The 27,914-nt window shown below is 35.3% G+C and overlaps 1 protein-coding gene across 7 annotated transcripts in view; it reads right to left on the minus strand.

The window, feature by feature from the left end:
* Positions 1–27,914, minus strand: part of TMEM161B (transmembrane protein 161B) — an 85,209-nt gene that overhangs the window by 11,749 nt on the left and 45,546 nt on the right. For 6 of the 7 annotated variants that reach the window (XM_037032024.1, XM_037032030.1, XM_037032028.1 and 3 more), the window contains 3 exons: positions 24,418–24,574; positions 731–882; positions 151–211 (listed from right to left, as the gene is read on the minus strand). In XM_037032024.1, coding sequence (XP_036887919.1) covers positions 151–211; positions 731–882; positions 24,418–24,574 — 370 coding nt within the window. Of the gene's footprint in view, positions 1–150; positions 212–730; positions 883–24,417; positions 24,575–27,914 lie in introns of those variants that run through there. The other variant, XM_037032031.1, reaches the window with a different exon arrangement.

Here is a 27,914-nt window from a genome sequence, read left to right on the forward strand (position 1 = left end):
AAAATTACAAGTAAGGATATCTCTAAAAGTGACAGTCCTACTTAAAAAATTCTTCACTGATTAAAAACAAAGAATCACTTATATTAAGTCCACTTTACTAAAAATAGAAATATTTTAATCTAAATAATGCTTAATTAAAAAAAAACTTACTGAGATTCTAAGCCTTGCTTTTCAAGAAACTGCATCGCACTGTCTGAAAAATTTGTAAACCCTGTAGGGAAAAAAATTACTCTTAGGTAAAATACAGAATCTTTCCGTGGAAATAAAATGCTAGAAAATAGACCATCTTAAATTTTGAAGTGACTAGTTTAGCTCTTTCATGTGCTAATTAGTATGCTATAATGCCATAAAATTTGGTTATTAGCAGAAACAGTCTTTGAAAACCATCCCTTTGATATTTCCACATTCCATGAGTATGCATAAAATTTGCATTAGGATTTGCATGTTTATATGAGTAAACTTTAGCATTACAGAAACTCATTTAACTATAAGAAAGAAAAACCGGGGAATGTTCAGCATTTCTAAAGAAAGGTAACAAAAAACGCAGCTAAAACAAACAAAAAAGGAAAGATCTTACTTAAAAATAATGAAGGTTATTTATAACATTAATGAATATGCACCTCTACCCTAATTTTAAAAACTTATCTGATATAAAACTTACTTGAATACTGAAGTCAAAAATATTAACACTAGATAAAGCAAAACTGACTTGTAAAGTTGTATGAATTACCTGTTTCGAGTCCAAATTCCAGATAGTTTTCTGTTACAATCAAGACTGCCATTGCTTTCACGAAGAAAAAAAATCCAAAGGTAACACAGACTGATTTTTCACCACCATCTTTTACTTTAAAATAGTGTGTAGTTAATGAAAATAGAACTTTGCTGCAGAAGAAAAAGTTCAGGAAAAAAACCACAAATAACTTTGTGGGAGTTAAACACAACCATCTTTACAGACTTGAATTCCAATAAAATTTGACTACAACACTTCTTTTGATTCTACAACATGCTTATCTGCAAGGTGCTCTTTGGAAAGAAGTGAAAAAACCAATGAAAATCTGAATAGTCTTCTAGAATACAGGAAATAAAAATGAGAGAAATCTAAGTGAAGTCCGTAACATGTATAAGTAATAAGTCCACATACACAGATTAAGTTGTAATTAGGAAAAGAATGTATTTTTAGTTTTTCTGACTCAAATTTTACTAGGAGGCTATTAGAGCAATTTTATGACAGGTTATCTGTGACACAAAAAGCCAGGGTAGAGGTTCCAGTAGGGAGTTATCTTTTCTTGGGCAGGTTTATTAAGTAATTTATATTCTGATTAAACACACAAACACAAATCATAGAAATCATCTGTAAGTCATTCAATAACTCGAAATTTGAGAATTCCTAATATCTGCTGGTAAGATGTGACACAAAAACTAAGCGCCTGGTTTACCATTTGAGAGTATGATTAAACAAAACACAAGATCCAGATCAACGCTCAAAAGCGGCCAAAGGTTCAACATGAAGACCTACTAAAATTTTAAAATGTTTTAGTTTTATATGAAAATATTAAACAGATAATTTTATCTGAACACTCCCTCACTGATAAAGTCAAGATCAGAGCAGCGGATGATCCAAACTAGAACCCAGATGTCCGTTATACCAAACAGTTTTCCTTAAAAGTATAAGCCTACCAAACAAAATAGGGTACTTGGCAAAACCCCCAAAATTTAAAAATTAAAAAAAACATATATACAGAAAAGCATCTTTTACAGAAACTAACTGTCAAGCACAGAAAACAATTAACTTTCATACAGTACTTGCTAAGTGCTAGGCATTACCAACTAACTCATTTCACCCTCAAATTAGTCAGCTATTATCACCACTCTATAGATTAAAAAGAAAACTCTGGCCCAGACAGGTTAAGTAACTTGCCCAAGATCACACAGCTGGATTAGAGGCAGTGGGATTTTAAAATCTAGCCAGTCTGGATCCAGTCTGTTCACTTAACAACTTATTATATTGCTCTACCAAACTCTATGCAGCATGCAAATAACGAGGTAGTTTACAGTTGTACATGAAATCTTTTATAAACAGAGTTCCCGTGACGGAAGTGCACAGATCCAACAGTCTCACAGTCAGAAGAATCCTTAGTCAGGAACGGCTGGGCAAGGACAAGGACTCTTGTTTTTACTTCTTAAAAGGAAGCTGCCCTTTGTTGCCCTATTTAAAAACGGTTAATACAGTTAGCCCCATTCTCTATCGTTAGATATTACCTAGGACCCTGGATATAAATCTAGAGCCTCAGCTGCTTCTAGCTATGGCACTTATGCTAAGGTAGGCAACTTGGTGGTATGAAAGGGAGAAGATTTTTGGTATCTTTCAATGGATACTGAAAAATGGAAATAAATCACTACTAGAATGTAAACTCCATGATATCAAAGATTTTTGTCTCTTGTTCTCTGATGTAGTCAGTGCACCAAGAAGTCAGTAGTCAGTGCCTGGGACATAGTAGGTATTCAACCAGTGAATAGATTTTGCCATAGAAATAATGTGTCACAGTAGTTTAGGCAAACTGAAATAGTATTAATTATATGCTTTAATGGTAAATAGGCCTTTTGAAGAACGGTATCAAAAATAACAGTGTTTTGCTGGGACAATATCCTCAAAGTAGAAACAATATAGGAAAGGTTTTAGTTTAAGATCTGTTTTTATCATTGGTAATAAAAAACTACAAATTCTTTTCCACTCATGGTTGTAAATCTAAGGATTTCTGGGTTTTACAAAGGCTAAAGCTTTGGTAGATAGTTCCCCTTTTAAATGTCAACAACAAACAAACACAAAGTACTGTGTTGGCTGGCGTGGCTTTGTTGGCTGGAAGGTGGTCCCGTATGGGTAAAGGCCACCTCCTCGATCTCCTGCCTCCTCGATCTCCTGCCAGGGAACATGCCTAGGTTGTGGGTCTGATCCCAGGCCAGGCACTTATGAAAGGCAACCAATTAATGTTTCCCTCTTACATTGAAGTTTCTTTCCTCTCCCACCCCCCGCCAAAAAAAAAAAAAATTGATGAACATGTCTTCAAATGGGATTTAAAAAAAAAACTGCAAGAAAAAAAAAAGAAAATACAAAGTACAAGAGCTCATTTTTACCCACCTATTCCTGGGGCAACCAGGCTCTCAGAACCATGTGTGATGGGAAGTATCTTCATTAACCTTGAGTCAAGCCCCTCAGTTTTCAGTATAATCCCTTTACCTGACTTTCTCTGTTTCCACCTCAGTAAATTCCACTTTAGCTTACCTCCCTATTGCACAATTCTCTTTGCTTTTTCTTAAATACCATTATATACAATAAATACTTTCTTAAATTGTTTTTATAATTACTTATTAGCAGTACCATTATGTTCCTTGGAAACAGTATGGTCTTATAAGCTACATTATAGACCAAATGATTTTTCATGGGCTAGCTAACCTTGCCTCCTTCCCCAGAGAGGGTCATTTATTTTCTCTAAAAAAAAAATTTATTTTTAAGCATTTTAGAATACAATCTATATGTAGGTTGGAGATACTATCCAAAAATTGCGGCACTAAAAATGGCTTCAACTTTTAATATATTTATTAATAGATTATTATAATGATATTACTTATAATGCTAGATTTTATAAAGTACCTCATTTGCCTCAAAGACAAGACAAAACCAGATATTGAAAAACTATATATAACATTTGAAAGACTTCTGCATGTTTTCATATTTACTTTAATGAACAGATGCTTTAGAATACATATAACCAAAAAACACATATAGAACTTCAGGATATACCTTCTGAAGATATTTATCTGGTATGATACTTTCCTTCTAAATATTTTATTATTTTAGCATAACTCAGGTTACACACACATACACACACATACATGTGTCCAATATTTAAACAAATTACTTCTTTAATGTAAGAAAACTAATAAGCAAATGGCACTGTTTATAATTATTACCATCAAGTATTTAGCACCTTAATACAAGGTTCGCTTGCTGAGTTTAACTCTGCAGTACTCTGGCTATAGAACAATACAGAAATCTGAAACTCTATTGAAGTAAAAAAGCTAATCCACATAGTGTAAGTTTTCATTAAACATATTTGTGAATCTTCCTCTTATTTTAGCTAATAGCTACTAAATCATTTATAAGCAACAAGAGTATACTGTATCACTGCAGAAGTTGGCATGATTTTGTAATATTGAGCTTAAGTAGGATTGTCAAATTAATAGGATATCAATTTCAGTTAAAATGATAACTGGGAGTTTAACAAAGTACACTTACTTTCCACATTATTTTAAGATGTAATGAGAATTTTTAAAAACTTTTCAAATTAATCATTGCATACATCCTGCTATTTTCCTCCTTTTCTATATGAATGTAATTCATTGCAAGAGTTTTGGCATTTTTGCGCTCATATCAAAAACAAATACTGGTAGTCTGTGGTTGCTTGAAGCAAAAAGACTTTCCAAGGACAAAAAGTTATGAAGACTATATATCTAAGAGTGGATTCTGGCAGTACTCAAGATTCTCCAGCCAGGGGAGACAAAGGCCAGGACCTGCCCACCACCAGTGCAAAGCCATGCAATTAACCTAGGTGAAAACACAAAGACTGTGATGACAGGAGCCAGCTGTGCACGTGGGCAGAAGAAAAGGTCACAAAGCCTTAATCTAAACTACCTTGCATAATCTAAGCTTTTGTAATAGCTTTCCAATTTACCAAGATAATAAACACACTGTATTTTAAATTTACATTATGATTTTATTTTTTAGCAATTCAATAAAGAAAAACTACAAAGTTAAGACTTTCCTGCTAAAACTTTCTAACTTCTCATAGAAGAAAATACGTATGGATCCACCCAATTATTTTAAAGATTAAGCAATTTCTAAAAAGTATAACCTCATTTTATTTATGATCAATAAGTGATATTATCATTTCAGTGAAAGTTGAAGCCAGATAAAGTGTAAAACAAAATAAAAGCAAGTGACAAATAAAAAAATCTGATTTTTAAATAAACAGGATCATTCAAACTTTCCATGCAAATAGGAGTCTTTGCAATAACGATGTACAGCATCTGTCTCTGAGCACCAGGTTTTCTAAGAAAGCAAGTTAAGAACAATTTTACATTTTTACAAGAAATGTCATCTAACTTTCACTATCATGAGGCAGTTTATGAAACAAAACACTGTAAGAAGAATGGCGGCAGGAGTCTAGAATACAGATGCTCAAGATTTCCCCTTCCGGATATTCTAAATCTGATGTTCCTATTTCTTTTCCAAAATTTAAAAATAAAGAAATAAAGTTAGTAGTCCCTTCTATGAATATCAAACACTACAGGCCCATCTCTTTCTTGACATTATAGGGAAGAGCTTACACATTGGGAGACTAAGAGAAAAAAACCCTAAAAAACAAAATATAAAAACTCCAGAACCACAACTGAAGTGCTTTTGAGACCTGGCTATGATATTTCTCTGCCTGAGGACCCTAAGCCCAGACTGGAAAAACACTGCTTCATTTTTACTGAAAACGGATACAGGATCTAGGAAGGCACATCATTTACTTACACTAAAAAGCAAAATAACACGTAAGCCAAAACTGTATCAAATGACCAAAATGCAATTTCTCAAATATTACACCCACTACCAAACTTTGTTACCATAGAAATAAATTATAAAATATGTCAACACTAAAACAAAAAAACCTCATATTATTAGATGCAACCTTATCCATGAAGCATAATCTTGCTGCTATCATTAACACTTTAATATAATCCTATACCACAAATATCTAAAGTGTTATAATCCCTGCATCCTCAATTCACATTGAATACTGGGTAAATCTTAAAATCAAGTTTTTATTGAGTCCTATGAAAGAACAGAACCTTCCCATAACCCACAATGTAAAACACACATACAATATTCTGGTATGTAATACCATTGTCTAGTTATGCTCATATGTTTAAGTTTTCACTCAATAGTTCTCAAAGCTCCACTTAAACCAGGATGGTGTATTTACCATCTCCTAAATGTAACAGCTATACAGTCTTGGGTCATAACCTATTATCAGGACTACTCTCTTCCCTTCCACCTACCTAATCAGATTCACCGCAAGCTCTGCATCTTTCAGGAAATTTACCCTGACCTCTCCATCCCAGACCTATCTTCCTGTTCTAAACTCACAGCACTCACTATTATAATTTACTTGCCAAGCACATCCCAGTTTAGTGTAACGGAGATGTAAAGACAGCATTCTCTCAATCTAGACTGCCTGGAGGAATGCTAGTTCTAATCTTACTATGAGATCCTCCACATGAAATCCATTAGTCTTCCCCTGTTTTGTTTCTTTATTTCTTAAATGCAACTCATACATCCACCACTTTAGAGGGCTGTTACAAAAATTAGAGATTTTAGTAGTTCTCAGCAATAACTAGGTATTTTCTATATAACTGAATAAAATACCAAACTTCTAATATCAAAAAGTAATGTGGGAACGTACACAAGGACAAAAAAGCTAAGTTAATTTCACTTTGTATACAATTCTTACTTGTGTTTAAATTTTTAACCTTTCCCAAGAAAATGTAATCTAAGAGGTACAAGACTGTACAAAACACAGCAGTGTAGTATAAACCAAAAACAGAGGTATGAGTTGCGCTCTGTGTAAGTAGAAATTGGATTTCCAGCTTCCCGCTCTTATTACCTTCCTGTGCAGCCAGGTAACAGACTCCACTCTGACTTCAGCACAAGTCTAAGACTTAGCTTCTGAAGAAACTGAATCTCATACAGCAGAGTTTAGACTAAGGCCGTGGCACTCAAGACAGAAAGATTAAGTGAAAGTCAACATACTCAAAGGTATACTCACATATGAAACATGTGCTACAGGCTTATACACTCCACGTAGGAGATTAGAAACTCTCCTACAGAAACCAAAGGGCCAAAGAAAAGACCAACAGGTAAACGACATTACCAGCTACCTAAAACAAAAGCTACTTCAGCATTAGAAATCACTCTTCAGTGAAGCTAAACAAGCCCTACTTACACTTTCCAAATTGCATTTTAGTGTCTGACTCTTAGATATGAAAGGAGAGACAAGAATCCCAAGACATGAGAGCAGGGCTCACAACACTATTAGTAGAGGGCCACATAGTAAAATTTTTAAGCTTTGTGGGTCATACACAGTTTCTGTAGCACATTCTTCAATTGTTCAGATTTTTCTAAACCCTTTAAAAACTTTAAAGCCATTCTCACATCGAGAGCTGTACAAACACAGGCTGCAGCCCAGACACAGCAAGCCGCCCGTGGTTTACCAACCCTGCATCCAGCACATCTTATGTAAAAGACAAAGAGAAAGGGCATGGGGTGTTACTTTTCCCCACTCCCCAGTGGGGGAAAAGTAACTTAAAGAGAGATCATGAAGGCATCAGAATGTATCTCAAATAGATACAAACTTTCAAAAAATATTTATTTTAAGAGAGAGAAGGGAGGGACAAAGAGAGGGAGAGAAACATCAATGTATGGTTGCCTCTTGCATGCTCCCTTACTGGGGACCTGGCCCGCAACCCAGGAGTGTGCCCTGCCTGGGAATTGAACCAGCTACCCCTTGGTTCTCAGGCTGGTGTTCAATCCACTGAGCCACACCAGCCAGGACTACACACATTTTTATACACAGATTATCTATATATGAGATATATCTATACTTCATAAAACTACACAAAGATAAATTCATCGTTGGAACATGAGCAAGATCCTAGGGAAAAGGAATAGTTATATATAAAAATAAGTTCAGAAAAATTAAAAATAGGGCAGAAAAAAATTTTCAACTATTTTGGAAAAATAAAATAGAGAAAAAGTTCCTTCAAAGAGGAAGGGTATTAAAATGAGAGGATCACTCCTACATCTAACAAAAGATAAAGAAAAATAAGGTGGGGGAGATTATAGAATAAATTATCAGATATGGTAAGAAATAATTTCCTAACTCAAAGTTTCTAAATAAAAGAGCTTACCAAAACTCCAGCACAAAGAATTAAAAAAAAATTTCCCAACAAGATACATGACCATAAACTTTCAGAAACCAGTTAAAAGTAAAAACCTCTGAGAATAAAAACAAAGCAAAACAAGTAAGATGCAAAAGATTAAATATCATGACATTGTGTTTTTTTAAGAGCCACTTTTGAAGACAATGAAGCAATGTCTTCAAAATTATGAAGAAAATATTGAAAACTTAGGACAACTTATCTCTAAGTTGTCAGCATTTAGGCCTTCTCAAAACTTGGAAGTCTGAAACTAGTTAGGATAGTTACCCCACATGCACACTTTGGCACAAAGCGCTACCAATAAACCAAAATGGAAAAACCACTGAATCCTGGACATTGGAGACTGAACTTGGGAGAAACGTAAAGGAAACTCCTACAATGACAACAATGTAAGTCCCAGGATAACTGTACAGCAGGCTTGAAGAGCAACCAGCCCAGGCAAAAGTCAGAGAATGAGGTCCCCAAGAAGACTGTCTCCTCAGATTAAAAAATGAAACTAATACTAGTTATAAGTGACTTTGTGCAAAACTATACTGAAAAGATACTGGAATTAATGATGGCACACAAAAAAAGTGAATTAGTGAAAAAACTGCAAAAGAAGCTATAATACCTTATAATGCCTATATGTACTTATACAGGTATAATCACCAAATACTAATTTCAGCAGAAATTGTAAAGTTTAAGAACATAAAGGAGGGGAAGCACATAGGACTGCATAGTTTAACAAAAAAAAAATCTTCCTCTATCATGACTGATGAAACAGTAGTATAAGCACTATATTTTAAAATATGAAGATTTTTAAAAACCAAAATTAACAGCTAAAACAGGTCTGGAAGAAGTGGCTTTTAATATAACCCTTTTAGTAATTTTTGTCTATATAAACTATATATATATATTACTTGATAAAAGTTAACATTTTAGAAATATCAATCTATATTTTAATAAAGTTTTGATCTACAATGTATTCCTCATTCTGTAAAAAGAACATTATATCCTGGAGTCTAATAGAACCTAAAGTACATACAAATTCACAATGTATAAAGTGCATTAGTATGCTCTTACTAACCTTTTTAATCTCATGCACTGAGATTATATCCACATCCTATGAATCAAAATAAGAGTGAAATGTTAATGATGATCATATTCTCCCTCTAAAAGGAAAAAAAATCTGAGTATTTTCCAGCAACAACCCTAGTGTCTAACAGTTCATTCCTGACCAAGAAATTTAGCAAAGGTTTGCTGAACCAAGTGAAGTCTACTTTGTGGAATCATCAAAATGTTTCAACTCAAACCTAAAATGCTTGTTACACCGAACATTTAGAGCAAGATGTATTTTATTACATTTATACGTAAACCCAAAGTCATGCTAGTAGAATAAACAAAAACCTCCAAAAAAGAAAAAAGACTTTTGTTAACATTATATATATCAGAATATAATCTGGCTTTCTTTTTAAGAGACAGGCGAAAAAATAACTACAATGTGGTATCACCCCATTTAGAGTTACTCACTGACAACTGTGGTTAAATATATTTTGAGACCACTTCTGAAGACCCCCTGTACTAGTTAAGATAGTAACATTTCCTGTTGAGCTATTTATCAAATTTCTCTAATATCTATATAACAAACTATTTTGAAATAATAAAATCTTTTTGTGCTCTAATACCATAAATATGCTTATTAACAGTAAGTTATTGACTTCCGCCAAGATGGAGGCATAGGTGTAAACACTGTGCCTTCTCCCACAACCAAGTTTGAATAAAACAAAGGTTTGGAGAAACAAAGACACAGCCAAAGGACAGAAAATTGAATTATATGGAAGTCTGACTACAGCTAACCGTTCAACGGGGACGGTAAGAGGGGCGGAGCCAGCAGCGAGCAGGGTCGGGCAGGCCAGGTCCCCCAACCTAGGCACGCAGGCAGCCCGGAACCAGTTGGGGTGCGGGACAGACTGACCGCGGTCGCACATTCGAGCACAGTGAGATGGACCACGCAGGCCCCAGGGGGCGAGGGCTGACGGCGGTGGCACACTCGCGTGCAGTGGGGCGAAACGAGTGGGCCTGGTGACGGCAGCAGCTGCGGCACCGGTGAGGGCCACGGCGGCAGGCAGCAGACGGGACGCCAGAGTCCCTCTTTGACCCTGCCCCCACATACAGCGTCACAACCCAGCGACTGAGTTGCCCTGCGCTAGTGAACACCTTAGGGCTCCGATCCTGCTACGGAACAGGCATGAACAGCACAAAAGATGGCGCAAGAAGAACTCAAAGTCCCAGAGCCGATAACTCTCAGCGACCGAGAAATTGCCAGCCTCTCAGAAGCACAATTCAAGACACTGTTTATCAGGATGCTAACAAAACTGGTTGATTATAGTCACAAATTAGAGGAACATATGAAGGCTAAACTAATTGAAATGAAGGGAGATGTCCAGGAATCCAATAGCGATGGAAAGGAAACTGGGACTCAAATCAACGGAATGGACCAGAAGGAAGAACGAAACATCCGACCAGAAAGGAATGAAGAAATGAGAATTCAAAAAAATGAGGAGAGGCTTAGGAACCTCCAGGACATCTTTAAACGTTCCAACATCCGGATTATAGGGGTACCAGAAGGGGGAAAGAAACAGCCACGAGTGGAAAACTTATTTGAACAAATAATAAAGGAGAACTTCCCCAGTCTGGCAAAGGAAATAGACTTCCAGGAAATCCAGGAAGCTCAGAGAGTCCCAAAGAAGTTGGACCCAAGAAGGAACACACCAAGGCACATCATAATTACATTAGCCAAGACTAAAATGAAGGAGAGAATCCTAGAAGCAGCAAGAGATAAGGGGACAGTCACCTACAAAGGAGTACCCATCAGACTGTCAGCGGATTTCTCAAAAGAGACCTTACAGGCAAGAAGGGGCTGGAAAGAAGTATTCCAAGTCATGAAATCCAAAGACCTACAGCCAAGATTGCTTTATCCAGCAAAACTTTCATTTAGAATGGAAGGACAGATAAAGTGCTTCTCAGATAAGGTCAAGTTCAAGGAGTTCATCATCACCAAGCCCTTATTATATGAAATGCTAAAGGGACTTATATAAGAAAAAGAAGATGAAAAATATGAACAGTGAAAGGACAGCAAACTCACAGTTATTAACAACCACACCTAAAACAAAAGCAAACCAAGAGGACAGCTAGATCGGGAATGGAACCATAGAAATGAAGAACACATGGAGGGTTAGCAACAGGGGAGTGGGAGGAGGAGAAGGGGGGAGAAGGTACAGAAAATAGCATAGACAGTAGGTAGAAAATAGATAGGGGGGAGGGCAAGAATAGTGGGAGAAATATATAAAGAACTTGAGATACGTGGTTATAAACTAAGGGGGGAGAATGGTAGGGGAGGGAGTGTGTGGGTGGAGGAGAATGAAGGGGGGGAATAGAACAACTGTAATGGTATAATCAATAAAATATATTTAAAAAAACAAGAAAAAAAACAGTAAGTTATTCATCCACACACACAAAAACTATACCTAAAATATTGGGTTGGCCAAAATGTTAGTTTGATTTTAAAGTAAAAATAAACTTTTTATTTTCATCAATAACTTTACTGAACAGAATATCCAACATTTTGTTCTACTACCTTCTGCCATCTTTCAGGCAACCACATAATTCCATCTTCCCAAAACTTAATTTTCACAAAGAACTGTTCCAGGTGACTTTTTGAAGTATTTCAAGGAATTAAAATGTTTTCCACTAAGAGAATTTTGTAAAGACTGAAATAAATGGAAATCCAAAGGTGTACTGTATGGTGAATATGGACAGTACTTCCCAGCCATGCTGTAAGAGCTTTTACCTGGTCATCAAAGAAACGTGATCTTATTATCCTGATGAAGGATTATGTGTTTTCTTTTGACTAATTCTAGATGCCTTCTGTCGAGTGCTGCTTTTAGTTGGCCTAAGAGCCGTACTTGTTAAAAGTAACTGTTTGATTTTTCCAAAAGGAGCTCTTAATAGAGCACTCCCACTCAAACCATACACACAACATCACCTTCTTTGGATGAAAACCAGCCTTTGGTGTGGTTGGTATCGGTTCATTTCAGTTGCTCCATGACCTCTTCCATTCCACATTACAGTATCCACTTCTCATCATCTGTCACGATGTGTTTTAAAAATGGAACAGTTTTCATTATGTTCAAGTAGAGAATCATGTGCAGAAATACAGTCAACGCTTTTTTAAAAAATTGCACTTTATTGATTATGCTATTGCAGTTGTCCCAATTTTTCTCTATTTGTTCCCCTCCACCTAGTATCCGCCCCCCCAAGTCCCTCAGGCAATCCCCATACCATGGTTCATGTCTGTGGGTCATACATATAAGTTCTTTGGCTACTCCATTTCCTATATTTTACTTTACATCCCCATGGATAGTCTCTAACTACCTATTGTACTTCTGAATCCCCTCCCCATCTAATAACCATCAAAATGTTCTCCAAATCCATGATTCTGTCTCTGTTCTTGTTTGCTTAGTTTGTTTTTTAGATTCAACTGTCGATAGATAGGTATTTTTCACAATTTTATTATCCATAGTTTTGATCTTTTCCTTAAATAAGTCCCTTTAACATTTCATATAATAATGACTTGGTGATGATGAACTCCTTTTAGGTTTTTCTTGTCTGGGAAGCACTTTATCTGCCCTTCCATTGTAAATGATAGCTTTGCTAGGTAGAGCAACTTTGGTTGCAGGTCCCTGCTCTTTGTGACTCTGAATGTTTCTTGCCAATCCTTTCTAGCCCACAAAATTTCTTTTGAAAAATCAGCTGACAGTCTTATGGGAAATCTACTGTAGGTAACTAACTGCTTTTCTCTTGCGGTTTTTAAGATTCTCAATCTTTAATGTTTGGCATTCTAATTATGATGTGTCCTGGAGTGGACCTCTTGGCATCCAGCTTGTTTGGTACTGTCTGTGCTTCCTGAAGTAGCACCTTTATTGCCTTCCCCAAATTAGGGAAGTTTTCTTTCACTACTTTTTCAAATACTTTTGAAGTTGACCCAGAGGCTGCTTACACTATCCTCATTTTTGGGGGGATTCCTTTTTTATTCTTGTTGTTTTGAATATTTTTTGCTTATGTTCTAAATCATTGATTTGATTCTTGGATTCATCTGCTCTACTTTTGTTCTCCTGTGAATTGTTCTTCAATTAGTGTATCCTTTGCTTCTGACTGGACCTTTTTTATGCTGTCCAGGTCCTGAGTTCCTGAAGCATCATTATAACCAGTTTTCTGAACTCTGCATCTGACAGATTGCTTACCTCCATTTCATTTAAGTTGTTCTGGAGTTTTCATGTTCTTTTATTTGGGACATGTTTATCTCCTCATTTTGGCAGCCCCTGTTTGTTTCTATTATTAGGTAGGGCTGCTATGATTCTGTGTATACGGAGTGTGGCCTAATGTAGTAGGTATCCTGAAGGGTCAAGTGGCACAGCCTCCCCTATCACCCAAGCAGAGTACTAGAGGTGCACCCTTCATGTGGGCTGTGTACACCCTCCTCTTGTAGTTGAGCCTTGATTGCTGTTGGCAGGTAAATCAGAAGGATTTACCCAGGCCAGTAAGCTGCAAGAACTGGCTGTGACCACTGTCCACCATCCTCTGACCTCCATGGAGCATGAGCTGTGCAGGGATAGGGTGGTAGTGCTCCAAAGTGGTCTGTAGTTGTCCACTGAATGTGCAGGCTCTGGAGTTTCCCAAGTGGTGGAGGCCAAGGTCAGCTCTGACTTGTGTTCTGCCTGGGGCCACCCTGCCTGAGCTATAAAGCAATCTGAGATGGCTGCTATGTGTTCTAGGCTTGGAGGTTCCTAGGCCAAGCCAAGTTCTGAATCTAGGCTAGCTGCTGGTAATCCCAGGCCTGGGGCCATCTAGCAAGAGGTATGGAGGTTAGGGACATACTGAGGCCTGCTGTTACTTTTTGAAGGTTTTAGGAATTTGTGAAGCATGACCCAAGACCATTCATGTGGAAAAGTTATGGTTAACAGTTTGGGTGGGCCCTTAAATAGAGTGGGACAGAGTCGAAGGAGATCTCCTGGGTTGGGCAAATCTTGTTAGCCAGGTTGATAGCCTCAAATATGGCACCTGCCTGCCAGCTCTGTGGAGAAGGGCCCAGAGGAGGGATAATGATCTCTGTCTGCCTTTCATCTGGGAGACAGCTGTGCCCCAGCTCTCACCTTGATTCCAGACAGTTCAGTTCCTGTCTGTATGCCACTGGTGCCTTTCAAGCTCCTACCCAGGTGCTGAGGCTTAGAGAGAGTTAGACTGAGTAAGTCCACATATGAGTTCTTTAAAGAGAACTGCTTAGGAGACTGGAAGTTTCTCCCACCAACTCAATCCCCACTTTTTTCTGCAGCCGAAAGTCATGGGGACTTATCTTCCTGGTACTGGAACCCTGGGCTGGGGGCACTGTGTGGGACTGGAATTCCTCACTCCCAAGATATCCCTCCTGAATTTCTATCCACCATGCATGGGTGTGGTTGGTACTAGCCTGTTCTGCATCTCCTTATCCCTGCTCCTCCTACCAGTCTGGACTGATGTGGTTTCATTGATTCTGTAGTTGTCAGACTTCCATTCAACTCAATTTCTGATGGCTCTGACTGATGGTTGTTCTATAGTTCAGTTATAATTTTGATGTTGTTGTGCAAGAAGATGAAAGACAAGCTGTGTTTAACTACACTGCCATCTTGATTGTAAGTCAAGAAGGGTTTTTTTTTTTTTTTTTTGCTAAACTTAAGTGGAACACAAAAATCAATGCAATTAATATAACCAAGCTGGTAAAAATAATTTTCAACACTTGATTTGGATATTTTGAGAATGTCAGATATCTCCCACATAGTATAATATTGATTGTTACCAATTACCGTCACAAATTTGATCACTATCAACTTCAACTGGTCTTCCCAACTGTGGAGCAACATCCAGAAAGAAACCTCTAACTGGAAACTTCACACACCACCTTTGACACATTCAATCAGTCACAGCACCTTCTCCATACACTGCACAAATCATTTTTTGCACTTCAGTTGAATTTTTACCTCTTGAAATAATAAAGTATAATATGTTGAAAAACTTGCATATTTTCTTCCATCTTCAATATTAAAATGGCTACACAAAAATTCACCGATTTCGATATTTTTTGAAGTGCAAGCTGGTATGACAGCTGTCATAATACAATCTAACAAAACTGTTTTAAATGAAGCTAAATACGACTATGTACCACTAGAGTCATCTTATGGAAAACAAAGGAACAAACTTTTTGGCCAACCCAATACTAAAGGAGTGGATTTAAACATTTCTCTAAGAGCTATTTTATTTGCATATGTTTGTTCATAAATTGTCCACAATTTTCAAGTAAATTAGACAGATGTATTTTTCCCTTTTATATATAAATACAACCTGATGTGAATAAAATTTGATAAAATAAGGCTTCTATAGCTATAGATATGTTTAACAAAAAAAAACACTACGTAAAACTATGGCATTCATTTACACTTTCGCCTTTGCTGAAAAAATGGGCAAGTGCCTTCACTGTGGATAAAGTTCCCCACATTATCCTTCTGCTATTATTTTCATAGATCATTCTGTAGACTTCCATAAAGAATACTATTTAGTAGATATTAAAAACTTCATATGCAAAAACTCATTTTCTTTTTATTTAACAATTCCCCCTGCATTTACCTGTCAGTCCTAGATGAATGGACCACCTACTTTAATTGATAACTTATTTTGCTTTACGTTACAAAATCTCAATTCCTAATGTAAATAGAATGTTAGTAGTAAGATAACTTTTTTTCTGCTACATGGCCAATCAATTTATTTATTTATTTATTTACTCACCCAATAACATGCTTTTTTATTTTGAGAGAGAGAGAAAAAAGGAGGAAGAAAGAGAGAGAGAAACATCTATGTGAGAGAAACACTGATTGGTTGCCTTTGGTATGTGCCCTGACCAGGGACCAAATCTGTGACACCCAACTAACTGAGCCACAGTGGTCACGGGCTACATGGTTGATATTTTTAAAGTTCTAATTTAATATCAACATTTTCTGCAGCTGGTATTTGGCCATAATTTATAGATGCAAATACAAAAACTACAATAGGAAAGAAAAATTATAGACAATTAGAAAGATTACTCAGTGGGAAGTATTTTAAATATATCTTCAAGGTGAAAATAAGAGCTTTCAGATGATCAACAGGTTTAATATTTAGTTTTAAAATGGCAAATTTCTCTCAAATCTAGGATAATGTAAGTAAAAAATACTTATCAAGGCACTAAAATGTTTTAACTCAGTTTGTATTTACATTGCTTTAAAGACCGTACTCTTGTATTGAGAAAATGCCTTCTATACATAACATTTTGAAATTCAAGATATTTTACCAATGCATTTTTAAAAAGAAAAGAAACAGAACAGGATCATGTTCTGAGAAATATTTTGATGCCTACAGACAAATCTAACTATCCTAAGGAATAAACAGAAGTTTTCAAAATTTCACAAAATTAATCATTATCAACTAAAACAGATCACATTTTGAACCAACTAAGTGATTTTCATATAAATTGAAAGTTTTTCTACATTGTCAAGGTTCTATTCTAGTTTTTGCTACCACTAAGAATTAAAAAAAAATCTGTTCTGATGGTTAAACTTTCCGTATCTACTTGCCTATAAGAAAAGGTAACTAAAAGACCCAAAATACATTATACTATGCAGTCTCTCTGCAAATAAACCTAGAAACTATACCAAGAATCAGCTACAGTGCATATATTAAAAACTAACAATAGGAACATCAATCCTTATGACCTACCAAGTAAAATCCTTTTAAAAACAATCTAATCATCTTCCAATGTTAAACAACAACACAAACCAACTGGGATAATTTCTAACTGAAATATTTTTCATATTTTGAGATAAAGGCTTAGTTAGCATATTTTAGTTAAAAAGAAAAGAAATAGAACCTAAGATTTTCTCAGCTATAATCTAAAAACTACTACACACATGTAAAAGCCATCCCACAAGAAGCTTATAGCCAGCAAGCCTAAACTTAGCCAGATGTGAAAGGGAATAACAGCCAAAGATTTTTGAAAGCACAATAAATACATAGCCTTAATTTAAAAATAAAAGCAAGCAAGCAAGCAAACAACAACAAAACCCCTATTATCTAATTTCCTGGGTTAAAATAAAACAAAACAATAAAGGTAATCCTTAAATTTTCAGATTCAAAAGGAAAATGATTACTACCAACCTAAAAATGTCATACTTCATTATAAATTAATAAACAGAATCCTAATCCTATCTTCCAAGTAAGTTCTCTATACAACACTAGGTTTCTGACCTGAAAGATGAACCAATTTGGGAGCATTAATGTCAAAGTGTCCAAAAGTTTTCAAAAGAACCAAAGCTTTGACACCACATGTTATGCACACATTTAAAGTCAAAACAAGTACCTTGGCTCAGGTTCAATAGCTTTGACTGTTTCTTTTCTCACTAGGAGACTCGACACCTTGTACAGTTCACTTCAATATTTAGTGTTTTGTTTTTCTTATTAATCCAAAGCAAACTATTTTTCTAAAGTAAGTATAGAGTAATTTAGAATCTTTTAAGGAATTTAGAAAAGGTGACTTAAGTTTGCTCTAGTTGTATATTTCCTTCAGCAAACCAGACAGCATTTAAATTATAGACTTTTAATTCACAAATCTGCATACAGAACTGCACAGTTAACACAGAAAACCTTAGAATTTATTTCAGTTTAAATCATCCACAAGTTTTTGCTTTGCATGTATAAAATCTGCATGTAGAGAAACCAAAGCAAATTAAAAACTTAAAACATAGCCTTAAAACCTTACATACTAGGGTTTTGTGCCTTAAACCATCAACATTATAAAATACAAGTGCTGTGGAACTGTGACTAATGATCCAGTTCTTTAACCAAATATAATATGACTACTGAGAAACTTTACCACTTTGTAGAATAGCTTTCTTCTCACTTAAGTTCATGAAATTAATTCAATATTATTGTGTGATACAGCTTATTCATAAGGGTTTTTAAAAAATTGAATGTAGACTATTTTAATTTTTAAAAGTCCTACTTCTAAAAATGTTTCACCTTTCACCTTTTCACTTTCACCACTTTCATCTTTTCACTTTTCCTTTATCATAAATTTAAAGCATATGCTTCACCACTGTAATATCAGTAGCACTTCTTCAGTGTCTAAGACTTCATGTGCCATCATACAAAAAAAAGACGGTTACTCCTGGCTGGTGTAGCTCAGTGGAGTGAGTGCCAGCCTGCAAACCAAAGGGTTGCAGGTTCAATTCCCAGTCAGGGCACATGCCTGGGTTGCAGGCCAGGTCCCCAGTAGGGGGGCGCATGAGAGACGGCCACATGTTGATGTTTCCCTCCCTCCCCTTCTCCCTCCTTTCCTCTCTCTCTAAAAATAAATAAATGAAATCTAAAAAGAAAGAAAGAAAGAAGGTTACTACAACTGCTCCATCTTCACTGTAAGGTTTTCTTTACTCTTTATCTTCCCAATAGTATGTAACTTGGCATAAATGGACTTGGAACATAAAGGCTTGGTCAAATAGATGGTTAGAACTACAAATGAGTAGGAGATTATTAGTTTGGGTGTAGGAGTAAGACTGCAAGCAGGCGTGATAGCGGAGATGCCTATATAACTCAGCTGAAGCATAAAACAGGGCTGATGACAAGAGGTGCTGTTTTATGTTCCAGGATTCAAGATTTAAGTGCTACACATTTTTAGAAAGTCATTCTCATGATTTTAGAACTTTCAAGATTCTGTAAAAATTGTAATTGCTGCCACAAATAAGTATGTCAAATAAAATTAATGGGAGGATAACCATGGAAATAAAACATTTTCTTCCTGTGGACCAAGTTATATGTGTCTAATTTGGGGACCGCTGTGACAAAGGACATTTCATCAGTAACAACCACAGAGAATTTCTGATTCTCGAGAATTTCATATTTGTATCCGATGTCTGCATGACTCTGCAATTAAGTGGAGTTATTGTCCTATGTAATCAATGGGGACATGTGTTGGGCAAGTAAGGAGGCACATACAACAAGAAAGTAAAGAGAAGCCAGACAGAGGTCCCTGCAGCCAGACTGTCCACAGGCACACCAGACATGTTATAATATATAGATAAAAGGTGGGCTAGAGACAGACTCCTCCTTGGAATTACTCTGGGTATCTGGCATTTAATTCCACTTTCCTGCATGCTGTTGAAGGAAGTAGGTCATTTTCTAACATGGTACAACTTTGAAGGCAAATCACATACCCAAGCACAGACACAATTCTACTTTTCTTCTCCCCTACCCTCTTTGTTAGAGGATCAAAGTTGGCAGGAAAGAGCTTGGATTCTAAGGCCCTTCAGCCCTTTCTGTCTTCCATGGGACAGACAGACAGCCACCAGATTCTTGCAGGGATGCTACTGTTTGGAGTCTTTCCTAAGTACACCACTTAAGTAACCGAGCAGAGCCAGTTTAGTGCTGAGACTGTGTGGGGCCTTTGCTCCCAGGTTAGAAGATATTACCGAGTAAAATGAAAGATGAAGTTTATCCACACAATGATTTAAGTAGCAATTAAGTACATTTTTCTAATTTCTCTGGTAAGTTGGTTAATTATTAAAGGCTATGTATACATTAAATAAAAATAAATACCCAGAATATGCATTTCTGTGCAAATATCACAGATAGTATTTTAATATTGCTATAAACCATGAAGAAATCAAGCAAAGATAAGAATATTCCATAATAAACATTTCAGAACATAAGTCAAAGTATAAAAAAAATCAAGATGACACATAATACTAATTATCAAGTTAAAATATTTGTAGTGTGGTTCACATGACTTGATGTCTAGAGATGGGTCTTTTATTCTCACTAAATGGTACTTTCACATATTTAATACTACAGAATTAAATAGTAATATTTTAAATGCTTGAATTTAAGTTGCTCTTGAAATCAGTACAGCATTGGATGTTTCTGTACTGGCACACATGATCAGTATGTCTACCCAGTACAATATATACTCTATAAAAGGTGTTGACTCTTAAGGCTTCACTCCGGCTCTTCTGGTCTAAATTATACCTAAATCAATCCAAGAGAGTCAATGGAGAAATAGCACAGTGGTGCTGAATGTCAAATCATGTCACATAATTTAAATAAAATCCTCTTATAGCTTTAAAACTGGTTTAGCAGTCTCTGGTTGAATATAAAAGATGTAAGATATGCATTTAAACTGCTTCCTCATCATATCTAACTATATAAGCCACAAAGAAAGGAAAGTAAAAATCCCCCAAAACAAAGAATAGGAAAAGAAGTAACAGTAGAAAAGGTATTTCAACAAAATTTGGATGGCACTAGGTCAATGGACAAGCCATAACTGATTGAGGTTTCAGCTTTCTTTGCGATGCTGGGTCTACAACAGGAGGGACCCAGCAGAAACACAATTCGTTCAGACCATATCCTGGAAGTCAGAAGTTGGAGACAGCAGGTACCTCTGAAGGCAGGGCTGCAGAATGGATGAAAACAGAATGACTGGCTGAATGTTTATATGAGTAGTAATTAGACTTCCGAGATCTTCTACTTTGCCTAATCAAATAGTTTAGGAGATGGTCCTTCTCCAACTCTGGCAGAAACCAGCAGAATTAATGTTAAACCAGAGAAGATTGAGGTTGGGAGTACTAGATAAAATTCAGGGTGAAAATGAAGAGCTAAAAACAAGAGGGCAGAGGGAAGGGATTAGCACACAGACTGACTCACATTTAAATTACTGCCTGCACGCTGAGTGCTGAGTCTCTGAGTCTTGTTCCCCAATCAGCTCCTACAACACTGGCTATCAGGCTTATACCTCACTGATGAGAAAACAAACAATTTTTCTGTGGAGAAAATGACAGGCTCAACAACCTGCAGACACTGACATTTAGAGGTGTCTCCAAGAATGCTGCCAAGTCTATACTCATCACCCAGCAAAAGGCCTGCTAATCAATAAGCTCCAATCACTTGCACAAAACTTCCAATTTTTTTCAGATAACATTTTTTAAAGATTTTATTTATTTATCTTTAGAGGGGAAGGGAAGGAGAGAAGGAGAGAAATATCAATGTATGGTTGCCTCTTATGCGTACCCTGCTGGGAACTGGCTTGCAATCCAGGCATGTGCCCTGACTGGGAACCGAACCACGATCCTCTGGTTTGCAGGCCCGTGCTCAATCCACTGAGCTACACCAGCCAGGGCCACATCACATTCTTGAATATAAACAGATTTTTTTTTCTTAAAAATCAGGAGAAATATGAGTACGATCTTTAATACGACTGTGATTAAAGCAAAATTGGGGAAAGGGGGACTCAAAATAAACAACACATGGTTCAAATTAAAACTGAAAAGGTATTAATATCCTTAGAAATAAAAAGAATGTATATATCCATGACACATAAATACTATAAAAATGGAATATTCAGTTAAAAAGTTTAAAAATTAAAAAATAATAGTTGATACAAAATTACAACAGAAGGATTAAAATTGAATATTAAGAGAAAAAGCAAAATATAGATAAAATAAGTGGTAAAGGGGAGATAAAAAAATTAAAAACTCATTCAAAGAAATCAAACATCTCACTAACAAAAGTTTCTGAAAGGGAGAGACAACAGAATCTTACCAAAGAGACAACATAAACCTAAAGATAAAAATAGCAGATTGAGCACATAATGCTTACTTTTGTTCTCTCCCCAATCCATACCAAAATGACTGTAAAAGAATGAGTCTTAGTAAATAAATACAATGAATGAAAGAAAAAGAGCAATAAAATTGTGGTTAGAAAGCAGGTAAATAAGTGGTAACTGACTAAACAGACTGAGGAAGCTTAATCAGAAAGCCAAGTGCAATCTGATTTTATTGCAGAATTCCAAAAGGAATAAAGAACTGGTCAGATTGGGGTGAAAGTGTGAGCGTGTGTGTCAGTGGTGGTATTAGGAAGAAAGCACTATTAAAATTTTTTTTAAAGTAACCACCTAAAACTTTCCTCACATGAAAGGATTCATGCTTTGGAGAGGGGGAGAAGGAGGATCTCCGGCCTATCCAGACAACTGGACTGAACAACTTGCTTCACCCTGTGCTCAGAGCTTCCAGTCTCTGAGTGCCTCACACTTATATAAGGACAGGCAAATACCACCGGATCTCTCTAAGAAAGTGTTTAACTTGAGAGACAGCAACCAAAACCAAACAAAAACTTAGAGGAAAAGGATACGTGGCATAAAGAAAACCTTTACAAAATTTATTGGTATCTCAAATACACACAAAACAAAGTAATCATAAAACAAGTAGGACTCCATAAAGGTAAGAGGAGAAAAGACAGAAATCAGAGCTCTTAAAAATTAAAAATTAGCAGAAATTAAAAACTCAACTAAAGGATTGGGGAAGGTTGAGAAAAATCCTCAGAAAATTAAAGAATATAAAAATATAAACATACAAGAAAATGAGAGTCTTAGAGAACCAGTCAAGGAAATGCAATGTCTAAAAAAAAAAAAATTCCAGAAACAGAGAAAATGAAGAGGAAATAACAAATAAAATAATTCAAATTTTTTTTTTAGAAGTTAAGGCCTTAAGTTTCCAGACTGGTGCAGTCCCAGCACAATAAATGAAAACAAATCCTCAACAAGGCACATAATAATACATTTCAGCACATTGGGTGGCCAAAGGGAAGATGGTAAAAGATTCAAAGGGAAAAAAAATAAAGAATATACAAAAAAATTCAGAAATTATATTGGCAAACTAGAGTTTTTAAAGAATGAGAATGGAATTTCAAGGACAATAAAATAATACCTTCCAAATTAACAGAATTTTAAATCTGGAATTCCATTTTTAATCAAAGGATCAATTACCACTCAACTAGTACAAAAATGTTTTCAGGTGTGTAAAGTCACAAAAAATGCATTTCCCATTCAACCACTGAAAATAACACTGGGGCATATGCTCCACTAAAATGAGAAAGTAAACCAAATTATGAGTCACATTTAAAAAATATATATATAAAAGAGCACCAATTCAAGAGATGCAAAAAAGGATATCTAAGAAGTAATTGGTGCTTCCTGGGGAATAGCTGTGTTATCAGTCGGGAAGGTTGATCAACACAGACTAGTCAGGAGAACTGTCTCCAGGAAGATGAAACTGACATACTACCTGATGCTTTTGAACACACTGAGCAATTCATACACCCAGACGAATTTGAGGCTGAATTAATGGTATGTACAAATGCAATAACAATGCAAATAAAAAATTAAGACCAGTATTTACCTGTGAATCTAAGAGATTCTAATCATAGATTCTAACGATCACAACATAAACACTAAATATTCTTATAAATGACGTTACTGTGCTTGGAAGATGAGACAGATGAGAAATGATCAACAGTAAGTGACAACCTAGGAGCATGTGCAATGTCCTCGTTTCCAGAAGAAATAACAATAGTTAAAGCCTAAAACTGAAATCAAGCAGTGGTTTTGTATGCATGTGAAAATTCAGATGTGAACATCGAAGAGGAAGGGGAGAAGCTGCCTCTGCAGAGGTGGAAATAGAGAATGTTTAATTTGAACAAAAATAATAAGAAGAAACTAAAGTTATTACCCAGTAGTAAAGAAAATGATTTTCCATTGTTAAAAACTAAACCTAAAACTTAGTACAATTAACGATGAAACTTCAGAGCACCAACTGCAGACCAAGAAAGAGGAGATGATGTGATCCAAAAAGAGGCACAGGGACTTCTTAGGAAGACAGTGAAGAAAATCCCAGGGTTAACATGCATAGGAAGTTTAGAGAACTGAGGGTTGTTAAGTGTTGGAATATCCTCTCTAGGAGGTATGTCCATGGGAAAACAAAATAGAAATGTTGTGTATGAACTACTGAGGTATAGAAATCTAAGGATGAGAATAAAAAATTGAGGGAGAAAATAAGACACTATAATGCTTAGCTAGATATATTTTCACAGATGTAACTAAAACCAGTTAAGGAGTCTCTTTACTTTCTTGAAATAGAAAAAGAAAGGAGCAATAATATCTAAAATTAAATACCATTATCATACAACATTTAAATGTACGAAAGAAATCCTAATAAAAGGTAAAAGTGGCTCAACATGAGACTCAGAAAAGGCAGGCAACTGGCTTCTTCCCTTGCATTTTAATTTTTAAACTATCTCCATTTTGAAATTTTTTTCAATTAAATCAAGAGGATTTTAAAAAATTTTCTCTAATGATTTAATATAGTTTTCAAATCAGAAATGAGATTTAATGGTAGTAGGTGAAAAATGGAAATCAAATTCATGAAGTAACATTAATAATGTTTTGAAGGATACATTGCAAAAGACAAAACAAGCAGGCACCAGACTAAGCTGATATTCATTTCCTGTGTGGGCTTCATAAAATTGTAGTACACTTCAGTTACTAGATACACAACTGTAGCAGCCACTGTGAAATCCACCAGCCACTGGTATTCTGGAAAGTAATGCAATGCTGAAAAATAAAGGTTAAAAACAAACTTTAATGAAACTTTCATAAACAGCCTAAAACATTTATCTATAATTAACTATAAACACGCTAAACATTATCCTATTTGGTGATTTGCAATGCAAGGATTACAAATACCATAATTTTAGATTACAAATCTAAAAATGCCAAAAGCAGATCAAAAATGTTGGCACTTAAAACTAAATTCTAACACTACATAAATAATTTATATAATCTCAAAATGATCACCAATAATTAAATTGTTGTTAAAGTACATGACTGCAAAATGAGCTGGTTTTTTCTTAGCTGATTAGCTATTTTTTACAGAAATTGTATATCAAGTTTTTTTTAAAAAGAATCTGAGCTGTACTGTAGAACAGTGATTTTCAGTCTTTTTAATCTCATGGCACTCAAACTAATGACTAAAATTCTGCAGCATACCATATATTTTTTTTTGCCCATTTAACAAAACAAAAGAAAACAAAAAAAGGATGATTTTGATTCATCATACCTAAACCTAAGAGATTTAGGTATGAATCTCTTACTGTTGGCTACTGTTGTATTGGCTGTTGTCAGTTTTTAAACTTTGACAATCGAAGGGAAAAGAGGTCAGTGCCCCAGACTAAGTAGTCAGGTACTGCATGTTTTAAAAATTCTTGCAGTACATTGGCTGAAAATTGCTGTTGTAGAATACAACCTAATGTAGATGACTACAGCTTTACTTACAGTCATTTCTGTGAAGAATGCTAAATTTATACAGTTATTTAGTACCCTAACAGAAGGTTAGTAATTTTGAGTTACTGTAGATTAAATAATTAAATAAATCTACTCTTTAATAAATTATCTGCTCCTGTAAGAAAAGCTGATGAAATACCTATCTACTTCCCAAGAAGCCCATACCCTATCAACAAACTATTTCATTCTTAAGGGTTCACATTAAATTAGCCTTCTCTGAAAATAAATATGATTCCATCTCTCTTTCCACTTCAGATATTCTGGTTTACTTCTGCTAGAATGTAGTCCAAAATATCAACATCATTTTATAGAAGGCTTCCTAAAAATGTGGAAATAAATCACATCATAAACATTAATTTGTATGTTCTTAATGGCACATAATAAAACAATCTACATTGCTTCAGAAAAATTTTAGTTGTAAAATGTAATACCTGAGGCTATTTTAAAATCACATTAAAAAGTACTTTTAAAATACCACTCTAAGTAAGACTTACTTAAAATATCAAAACAAACTAACCAAATTTACATCACTTCTATGATGTGGACAGCAAAAATTACAAATTTTTTTATGACTGAGTAAATTTTTTATTTGCTTCAAGTTATTTTAATTGCTTTAGGTGTGTGTTGTTTGGCTTCTGAACCATCAGTATGAAAAATTTACCCTAAAGTGGTTGCAGGATTCCTACCCTCTCTCCCCATCTAAAATCACCCAGTTAAGCCTTCTGAATAACTTTCTGGAAGGAGAACAGGGAAATGGATGAAACAATAGATAGGCATCTGTGTATCTGAAGGTTTTCGATTTTATTAACAACAACTGCAGTAGGTGTTCCAATTCTCCATGCCTGCCCTTACTCATAGATTAGCCCCAGGGAACTTAAGAGCAAACTGCCAAGCGACATTCAAATGTTCTTATGTTCTTTAAGAGGAACTTATAATGAACAGCTAATATAAATTGAGATATACTTTTAAGATAGTTATTCAGATATCAATAATACAAACCTTCACCAATAGTACAAATTATACAAATCCTTTTATATATTTAATCCAAGAATTATATTATTCTTTTTGTATCCAATAATATAATTATACACATACCCTTTTCATAGGATCAAAAGAAACTTAAGAGCTTATCATGCCTAGTAATTTCCTTTAAGCTCCTGAGTACCTAAATTTAGGCAGAAATCCTTTACTTTTACTTAAACACACATATACACATTCATAAATAAATACATCAATATAACCATAAACAAAACATCTTCCCATTATTCTGAAGAATTGAAATGCTCTTGATATTTTGTGGCCAATTGTTAAACTAGTACAATTTGTAGTTAGTTCTCAAAAGTGTACAAGTGAAGCAAAACACTAATTAAGCTGTGTTCTGAAGCCATGTTACCCTACCTCATTTTATAAGTTCATTAATACCTCAGTTCTCACTGACTATCTACCACGTTTGGTGCGTAATCCTGGCCAAGTTATTTAACCTCTACCTAATAAGTTGGATTTTTTAAAAACTTGATAATAGTTATAGACCTCATAGAATTGAGAGGATGAGTTAATACAAGCTCTAATAACAACAGCTAATATGGAATTTTAAGCTATTATTAAAGCTAACTTAGCTGACAATTATTCAATAAACATTAGTTATTAAAGTGACAAGAATCTGTACATAGAAATCAGGGGATATGTATATATATTCTTATATTTATACATGTCTGTGAATATTTTATGTAAGTAAGCAAATATATAGGATAGTAAAACAAATGTGACAATAAAATAAGTCAAAGTGCTTTTAAATATTTTAAATTTTGCGTGAAAACTAGTTTAAAAGAAAAAAAAGGATAACATAACCAGTCTTAATGATAATAGACAATTGACTTAAACTGTTTTTCAATGACACTTCTGGGTTCTAGGACACCCTTGCTCCGTATAGACACAAAATCTTTGTAGATGTAGAATCAACTTTCAAATATATTGAAGCCACTTTGACTCACGAAACAATTTTATATTATATAGACACTAAATGAATCTGAAGGTTTTTCTGGGGTGGTGTGATTTAACACAAGAAGGGCCAAATTACACAATGTTACTTTATACAACACTACCAAAAATGTTTAAAGTATATTTTATTAATTATGCTATTAGTTTTCCTGATTCCCCCCTTATCCCCTCCTCTGCCCTGTATCCTCCAACTTCCCCCCTTAGTTCATGTCCATGGATTGTAAACCTAAGTTCTTTGATTTCTGTTTCCTATACCCTTTTTAAGGGTATAGGAAACTCTCCCTATTTTATGCCTACCAATTACACTTTTTATTCCCTGTATCTTCCCTGACCATTCTTCCCCTCCCACTCCCCACTGAAAACCCTGCATGTGATGTCCATTTCTATGATTCTCTTCCTGTTCTAGTTGTTTGCTTATTTTTTTTTTAGGTTCCGTTTTTGATAGTTGTGAATTTGTTGTCATTTTACTGTTCCTAGTTTTTGATCTTCTATTTCTTAGATAAATCCCTTTAACATTTCATATAATAAGGGCTTGGTGATGATGAACTCCTTTAACTTGACCTTATGTGGGAAGCACTTTATCTGCCCTTCCATTCTAAATGAAAGCTTTGCT

This window comes from Sturnira hondurensis, unplaced genomic scaffold (genome assembly GCF_014824575.4).
Source record: "Sturnira hondurensis isolate 20B ecotype Veracruz unplaced genomic scaffold, ASM1482457v3 Scaffold0021354, whole genome shotgun sequence".
Classification (NCBI taxonomy): domain Eukaryota; kingdom Metazoa; phylum Chordata; class Mammalia; order Chiroptera; family Phyllostomidae; genus Sturnira; species Sturnira hondurensis.